An 8846-nucleotide genomic window follows, 5' to 3' on the forward strand; every position below is an offset into this window, starting at 1 on the left:
TTTCCCCCCTGGGGCACAGGCGAGCAGACATACTCACTGCTGCCTCCCTGCCTCCCTCCCCTGGCTCTGGGGGCCACGGAACCCTTGTACCGAGGCACTCACTGCTGCAAGCACCATGTCTGAACAAAGCAGCCCCTTCTGCAGGAAGACTGGGAAATAAATGACCCCAGACATAATAAAGATCTTTACAGATAATTCTCTAGTCAGCCAACCTGGCTTAACCTTTTCCTTAGCAGGTTCCTCTCTACATCTCAGGGACTATTTTAACTGGGCTCATGAGATTACTGTAGTTTTCATTTTTTTAAATATATGTCCATGCTGCCTGTCATTTTTAGTTCTCCCCTGCCTAGAAGGAGAGATCTCACTGGAAAACATTGACCCCTTGTGCCAAGCTTTGCATATGAGTTTTTTAGCAGGAAAAAGGCATTTTCTGCCTCTGAGATACTGTTTGCACTATCACGGCCAGGCAGCAGTTAGCTCAAACAGCTGGCAGGAAAGCTCCAAAGTGCCAAGCACTACACAAACACACCGTTCAGGTGTGCATCCATCCAGACTTCAGCAGGGCCATGTAGCACCAGCAGAAAAAGCACCCAAGGGGTCACACCCACCGTTCACCACCATCTGCTTCAACCCCACAGAAAAACCCACTGCTCTGCTCCGGTAGGCATCAGAGCCAACACACAATGGGAATCGTCCGTCTCTAATGCCACAGTCAACAGGGGCTTAAAATAAACCTCCCAGTCCGGGGCAGCACTATAATCCAGAGGGAGGACAGACAGAACAGAAGTATCACTCATCTGATTTGCTTTGTGAAAACTAAAATTAAAGAAAACTGCAAATCCCTGAAACTTGGGAAGGGAGGGAAGAGCAGAGAAACAATTTTATGCTGGCTATTTCTAGCGGGAAGCGTGGGGAGGGGGACTATGACTCCATGTTGCACTAAAGGATAAACCTGCTCGCTCTAATCCAATTTACGCCTCAACATGCACAGCACAAAACAGGCTGAGGAACAAAAGGAGTGGCAGTTCACAGGGCAGCAGGAACGCTCTGGAGGGAGCGGTGCTAAACGATAACTTAAGGGGTTATTGAATAGATTAGCGGGAACTGCAGAGAGAACACATTTGCATCTCTTTCAGCTGCTCCAGATCAGATGTGATAGCAGCCTCTGCTCTCACAGTCATTTAATTGTTCCAAGGTTGTTGAGGGGGAAAAAGTGTCTTTTTTTTGCACTGCAGAGTTCTGGGAAGAGCTATGCTTGGCTTTAAGAGCCATCTAACATTAGGAAAAATTTTGTTCAGTCTCATAAAGCTGCTGGACTTCTGCTTTGCCTCAGTAAAAGCTCAATCTGTTCTGCTGCCTCTGCAGGGCAGATAGGAGCTCCAGGCCTTTGCATGGGGACAGACCCAGGCTACGGCTGCTCTTAGAGGTGGGTGTAGGCAGCTCCCACCCCAGACGATTACTCATGTTGCAGAATAGATTCTGCATGCGGGGAAGAGGGAAGGAGTGAGCTGTAATGCTGTGACAGCATCTGCCATGAGAAAAGCTGCACGGAAAGGTGATCCCAGGCTGCAGCTTTGCCAGGTGTGCCTCTGAGAAAGCTGTGCTTCGAGGGAAGTCAGCCCCAAAAGCATAGATTTGCCCAGAAAGGAGGTTCAGCTTACCGGGGACTCTGCTGCCAACATCACTGTCATGCCCATCTGCCGGCTGGTCGCCCTGGCAGCTCTCCGTGGCGCTGAGGGCAGCCCCCTGCTCACTGCCCAGGCTGCTGCGGCTCCCCGAGAGAGCAGGGGAGTGGGTGCTCCCCAGCACCCTGCCCATGGCCTGGCTGGGTTCCCCAATGGGTGCTGCAGGGACACAACAGAGAGGTGCTGCTGTGAGAGGGAGAAGTGGGTAGAGATGCTGGGCCAGGTCTCAAGAGAACAGCAGCCTCCCCACTCCCAGCCAGGAACCCTTAGGAATGGGGTCAAAAACTCAATTCCCATGCTTTGCTCCTAAAATGATATCAGCGATTCCAGTGCTATAAAGTCAGGAGTGAGGAGCTGGCCAGAGACGTGCTGCCAGGTGGCCAGGAGCAGCTCCCAGCTGCAAGGGCTGACCCTGAAAGGCTGCAGGCAATGGAGTGACCCACCACCAGTCTGACCCATTTGATACTATTCCAGTGAGAAAGGACCAGATCCTCACCTGCTACAGCTAAAGCCAGTGGGCTGCACCCGTGTAGGACTAGCAAGTGGCTGAGCCAAAACCCACAGTACCAAGAGCCAAACGTTCAAGCACTTTACACTTCCCACCCTCCAGCCACAAGGAACAGCAACTCCTCACCCAGTCCTGCTCGGTGCTTTCTGCTTTGTGAGCCTTTTGACCCCGCAGGTAAAGGCTTGTCATCCAGGCTGGAGGAACTGAACTCCGAGTCGCTCTCACTGTCGCTAGAAACCACTGCAGAAAAGATCGGGGGGAGGAGAGGAGAGAGACAGTTATTCACAATGTTCATAACACTTACCAAAGAGGGTGCCAGATGGATCCAAATAAAACATGAACAAATGCTGACTCGCTGATCACATTCTCCTCCAGAAGGAACCCTACCTGCAGTTCCCCTACAGCTGTTCACTTTTCCTCTCAAACATGATGTGCTTTTACTTTTTACAGATGATTTATAACTCTGCTGCACACACTCCAGTGGTGCCAGTACCTGAAGCAGATGCACGCACCACCAGTGCTTTTCTCCTAAACCTGACTGGGACTATGGAGACCACACTGCTCCTGTGCTGCGCTTTGCTGCCCAAAGCTCCCTACCACAAAGCCAAGAGCCCTGCAGCATGGCTGGCCTGGGAGCCAGGCTCTGCTTCCACTGACCCCAGTGCTGGCACACCAGCGAGCCTCCTCCTCCTGCCGTTTGCCATCTCCCACGTGGGAGCAATCAGCTAAGGGCTGGGCTGGGTGCAAGGCTGGTTCCTGCACAGATGCAGGAGGAGCAGTCCTGGCTCCACCATAAGAGCATCCACATTTGAGTAATGTGGGGAGAGGGGCTGGCTTCCTCCAAGCCACATTTCAAGTGCAGCAGGGCCTCTGTGGAGGCTCCGGGATCTGAGAGCAAAACAACAGATAAATATTGAGCACATCAAATAAAAAACCCTGCAGTGATTACACAAAGAACCAGCCTTATTAGCTCATTGTCCATTCAGCAGACACTCATCCCTATCAGTACACTACCCAGAACTACATTACTCCTATGCCCCTAAGACAAGCATTGCTCCTCTTTCTCAAGGAGACTCTTCCCCCCATTTCAAGGCTACTTTTTTTCCTTCATTTTTCCCCCCTGAATCCTGGCCCTAATCCTGCTGCTTTCCACCCTCCATAGTTTCCACAAGAGCTGAAGGAGTCTCATTTTGCCAGACACAACTTCCCACATTGGCAGGTTGTTTCCACTTTTCCATGCAATTATGCAAGTACCTCTCCTGCTTATACCAGTGTAAAAGATAACTGCCAGCTGCTCTGGGTAAAATGAGAAAGGTGTTTTTTCCATCTCCTGGGTTTCTGTAATGATCTGATCTCAGAATAGGAATGATGGGGCTGAGGAGGAAGGTAACGGGGAAACAGGTGTCTTTTGTTTGAGGGATCGCACCTAGAGCATTTCTCCATCTCACCAAGGCAGGCACCAGCTCTCCTGGCAGTTCAGAAGCCATTTCAAACAGCAGGTCACAATTCCTGGTGCAAAGGACAATATTGGCTCATGTGGGACAGAAAGTAGGCAACGTTGCAACTTAGAGCCTCCACTGTAGAAAAAGAAAGCCCCAACCATTTCTTTATACTAATGAGTATGTACTTATAAGCTCATATTTATACAAGAAGGGAGTTCCCCGTTCGAACCCCTTTGCTCCCGCACTGCTACTCATAGTGCCCAGCCTCATGGTGCTGCTGGGCACAGGAGGGATGTGGGTGCAGTGGTACAAGGCGACAACCATGGAATAGCAAAGAGAGCTGTTCAGTTCATCTCTCTACATCAGCACTAAAATTCACCGCATGTGGTTTGCAGAGCTACAAACCCTTTAATGCTGCCCCGGGCAGGAGGACGGGTATCCCTCCCCTTGCAAAGCTGAGCACAAGCTGTCAAACATTTCTGCCAAGCACCTCTGCAGATGCTCCTGTATTCAGGCAGTGATCTGTAGTACACAAAATATTTTATTAAAAAAAAAAATTAATACCTAAAATACCACTTTTTTGGAGTTAACATCTCTGAGGATATTAAAGCTGGCTGCCAGTGTTATTGCAAAGTGTTATTGAAGTTGCCCTGGCAGGCAGCTTCCCGTGCACGCCATGCTGCTGGGAAGTGCTGCGCAGAAGGCAGGCTGCCAGGCCCCCCCCTTGCTGCCCACGCAGCTTTGCCCCCGGACACCAGCTCTTCCTGCGCCTGCAGCCTTCTCCTCCCGGCACCATCAGAAATGGGACCGCTCATCTGTGGGGAAAGGGGCTGTGGGGCTGAGCTGGGCAGAGCTCCCCGTTACAAGGAGGGAGGCTGCACTTCTGTCTAAAGTTCTCAAAGCAAAGGTTTGGCTTTGGGCTCTGCTGTCTTAAAAAGAGCTTCACTACTTCCCCAAAACTCCCTGGGAGAGGTGGGGGACTATATATAAATACGATTAATAACAACCCATACATACCAGGCTCTTTGCTACAAAATCCAAATCTCAGCTGTGAGAATCATTCTGACCGTCCCATTGCCCAATTCCCTCAGCAAATGCACTCCTGTCCCACTTGGTCTTCATACTATTTTGGCCTCTTGGATTCATAAAATCCATCACTTTAGAACAGCTCCTTCCTCCATGAATCCTTTACAAATGCTGGAAGTCAGGATTTATTTGGAGAAGGCCCCAGTGAATCAGTGGAGGTGACTTTAGCTGCCTTCCCTTCTGCCATTCACCAGTTCAGAGAGGACCAGCACAAGAGGAGGAAAATATTAATGACATGAAGGCACTCACACCACAGGAGCAGCCCTGTCTGCTCTCATTTCCTCTGCTGCCAAGAAGAGTGTATTTTAGCCACTGCACCAATGTTTCCCTTTAAGGTAATTTTTCTCCCAAAGCTCCCAGACCTTCTGCTGGCACTTTCCACATCCCAGAAGTCGTAAATCTGGTGTTCCAGCAGTTGCTGATATATCAATAAGAGTTGTTGGACGGCTGTACTTTCAGAGAACATAACAGATTTATCCCTCTCCATCTCCAGCTGACTGGAAAAAAGCTCATTAAAAAAAAATATGCTGAGATAAAACTTGCAAGAAAAGCAGTATTCCCCCAGGGAATGGGTCACTCATTGAGGGCCTGAACCTCCACAGCTGCTGCTGGAGCCCACAATCCTTCTGACACGTGGTTCAACCTGCGAGCCAGAGGTACCACAAAGAGCCGCAGGGAACAGTGGAGGGCTGCCGGGCTGTACTTAATCCCAGCAGCAGAGGATGTGGGGAGGCTGTGCTGAGATGAAGGGGAAAGGAGCACTTGGCTGGAGTTGAGCTCTAATATTAAATGCATTCATTTGGCAGGGGCACACCTGCGATGGGAAGAGCCAGCCATGCTCCCTCCCGCTGCCCATCGCAGGGCAGAGCTCAGTCCCTGCACGCACAAAGCCTGGCACTTCTTGCAGCTGCCAAAAATACAGAAAAAACACATGGGCACGCATGGGCACCCTGCAGCAACAGCTCCAAACAGCCGCACATGCCCAGCGCAGCCACGATGTGCTGGATGAGCAGGCTGAGCACAAGCCCTTGAGCGCACGGCTCCTCTGCAGCACCCGTATCATCAGACTTTGCAAACATGACCTCTAGGGAGGGGGGAGGCCGACAGCTCCCGGTCACTGTGGATGGGAGGGTCAGAGATGGAGTGTTTTATTACAACCCAAGTGTCTCACCGTGTGCAGCTCCCACACTAGATCACACCCAGCGCTGCCCCCAGTTGCAGGGACATCTCCCAGTAGGAGGAGGGGACTGGACCCATCTGCTCTGCCCTTCAGAAACAGCACACGTGCAGCTTCAATGCTGCCCAAACATGTAGAGAAATTGGATGACTCCTTGGTGGCCTGCAAAGTGCTTGACCTGCCCCAGCACACTCCTCTCTGCTCCATCACTTGGGGATTTGGCCTCCAGCATGCAGACAGCAGATGAACCTGCTGCATCCCCCTTGCCCAGCCACTGCTCCTGTGCCTCCGACAGCGCTGAGCGCAGCATGTTGCATTGCTTGGCAACAGGACTGGAGCACATTGCAACAGGAGAAACCACCAGAGACCGAGCAGAGCAGCAGGCAGCCCTCATGCCAAACAGTGCAATACCTCAGGGATCACACTTCTTTTTTCCACCCAGTTGCTTCACATTTTTTTCTGCAGAACTCAGAGTTCAGAGGAAGGAAAACCCTGCTGCTTATTGCTCCCCACCCCCTGATGGCCCCATCCCGCCTGACCCGGTGCAGAAACCCACCCACATTCCACCACATGGAGCAAAGCTGCTCCCCAGCACAAGAAATATTACTGCTATTCTCCCCATGACAATACATTTGTGCCTTAACTAATAGCAGGGTTTCCATGGCAACTGCTTGTTTATTACAGAAAAACTAAAGGCAACGGCAAATCCCAGTGTCAGCAAGCGCGAGAGAAATAATGGGTGTGTAAAAATAAAACTTCTTACTGGTGGCTTTGGCATTTCTTTCCAGAGACACGTTCCTACAGTCTCTCAGTCCTGCTGCCTTCCCACCCTCCTGCAGCAGGTACAGACAGACTGGCTGGTACCCAGGGCCTGGCATTGATCCCTTCCTTTGCAGGGGAAAAGGGACACTTGAGGTTTGCCACATTCCTTCTGAAAGGCAAGTCCTGGCATGGACAATGTTGAAGGGACAACTGCGGCTCCTCTCTCCCAGGCACTCCAGGGGCTGTGCTGGGACATGGCTGTGCCTGTGCTGGTCCCACCTGACTTGAATCCCTTAATAGCTGAGAGACAGCTCCTTCAGTACCTCGGGAGGCAAGCGGTGGGGTTAGACACGGCTGGCCAAGATAACAGAAACCCCACTGACAGCAGCCTGTCAGAGTCAGGCACATTAAATGCCAGAGATCGTTCTCGAGAACATCCTGCCGAACAAGCAACAGGGCTTTACTCAGCGCCGAGAGGACGTGTTCAGATGAGGGCGTACAAGGTGCAAGCTGACAAATGCTATCAGCCAGGCAGAGGTAAGGCAGGCTGCCTTGTCAGCCACGGCCTCGTAAAGCTCAGTCCATGCCCAGTCACAGATTCATGCCGGCAGTATCACAGCTACATCATCCCCATGGGGGAAGGCGGCTGCCCTGCACATTGCAGAGGTTTCAAATGACAAACAGCAGAAGTCCCAGTACTGGCACGTGAAAAAAGAGTTAAACAGAGGGGTGAGATGTACAAGCTCCCAGCTTCAGAGATGAATTACAGCCTGCAATGCCCATTGAAAGCTGTCCAGAGGACAGCTAACAGAGAAGGGCAACAAGGAAAGAAAGCACCAGAAAACAAAACTATAAATTAATATTATCCAACCCATAAAACAGCAGCCAGCCAAAAATCAGAGTACAGGGAGAAAGGCAGCTCACCACCCACATCAAAGCTTACCAAAGGCCACTTTGCTGCCATCCACCTGCTCCTTTGCTGCTCCTGCCAGTATTTAGGGGGAGGCCTTCTCCCAAAACAAAACTCAGCTAAAAAGCTGAACTAAAAAGCAGGCCAGGTCTGGGCTTAACATCTTTGACTCAATGTTTTCTGTATCAAGCAAACAGAAAATACCTCATCAATCAGTTCATTTGCTAAGACAACTCCTTCCAAGCATCTCCTGGAGGGAAGCACAACCATCTATTGTTGATCTAATTTGTCTTTAATTACAAAAGTTACAGTAGGGCTGGGAGTGCTTTCCTAACTGGGGCCTGAAGAGAAGGTTTGTAAACCTGACTCTCCTGAGTCCTCTTTATTAAAAGGTTATTTCCCTCTGCACTACTGATAAGATTTATCTTGATGTAGAAGACGGTATGCTGCTGATACACTGAAGAGGTCTTCTCCAATTGAGGGGATTAATAGCAAAAGACAGAAGGGGAGAGAGGCCGGACAGTTCTGCTAATCCACACCAGAAAGAAATTAAGAGAAATCAAAGCGGACTGGCAGCAGCTTTCATTCTGCAGCATCCATCCACTGCTGTGCTATTGACCCTGAGTGCTCTGTTCCTCGATGCTGAGCTGCTGGCTCCAGGCACAGCACTGGAGTGGGCATACGAGCAACGACAGGGTGGGCAGGTGGAAGGCGGGGGGGGGAAAAGCCCTACAAGGCAGTGCTGTGAATGGGATCTGATGTGGCAGCAATCCAAGATGCCACATGTGATACAACAGTCTACTTCAGTCAAGGTCTACCTCAAAGAACAGGGATGTGAGTGCTGAAGCTTGTAAATCTTCAGGTTTGGAAGCGCTCTGGCCCCAGCCCTGCACAGGGCTAAGTTAATCAACAGCTTCTCTGAGACACAGTTAAAGAACAACTCAGCCCTGAGCTCTCCATGCTGCAAACCTCAGCCCCAAGGCCTGGGGAAGAAGCTTCACCCTTTGCTGGTCTCACCTGCTCAGGGGTGTCAGGCAGAAATGGACACAGCCAGCACCAGCTCACTCCTGCCCACTGACTGTAGAAGACTATGTCTGCCCACTTGCTCCAGGCCCCCAGAAGACCCCAGGGAGATGCTGGGGGTGTCATTTCTAACCTCAGCTCAAAGCAACTTGAGGGTTCTGCCCAATGGTGCTCTGTGAAGCAGCAGAAGCAAGGAGGAAGCAGCCCCAAGGAGGGAGGGAATGAGATCAGCCTTTTGTCAGCTGTGGCTGAG

The 8846-nt window shown here is 51.0% G+C and overlaps 1 protein-coding gene across 4 annotated transcripts in view; it reads right to left on the minus strand.

Moving 5' to 3' along the window:
* The window catches only part of RPH3AL (rabphilin 3A like (without C2 domains)), a 40660-nt gene that overhangs the window by 5767 nt on the left and 26047 nt on the right, over positions 1 to 8846 (minus strand). For all 4 annotated transcript variants that reach the window (XM_035889542.1, XM_035889544.1, XM_035889543.1 and 1 more), the window contains 2 exons: positions 2320 to 2433; positions 1662 to 1844 (listed from right to left, as the gene is read on the minus strand). In XM_035889542.1, the coding sequence (XP_035745435.1) occupies positions 1662 to 1844; positions 2320 to 2433 (297 nt within the window). The remainder of the gene's footprint in view (positions 1 to 1661; positions 1845 to 2319; positions 2434 to 8846) is intronic.

The sequence above is a fragment of the Egretta garzetta genome, unplaced genomic scaffold, assembly GCF_000687185.1.
Source record: "Egretta garzetta isolate BGI_Z169 unplaced genomic scaffold, ASM68718v1 scaffold112, whole genome shotgun sequence".
Classification (NCBI taxonomy): Eukaryota; Metazoa; Chordata; class Aves; order Pelecaniformes; family Ardeidae; genus Egretta; species Egretta garzetta.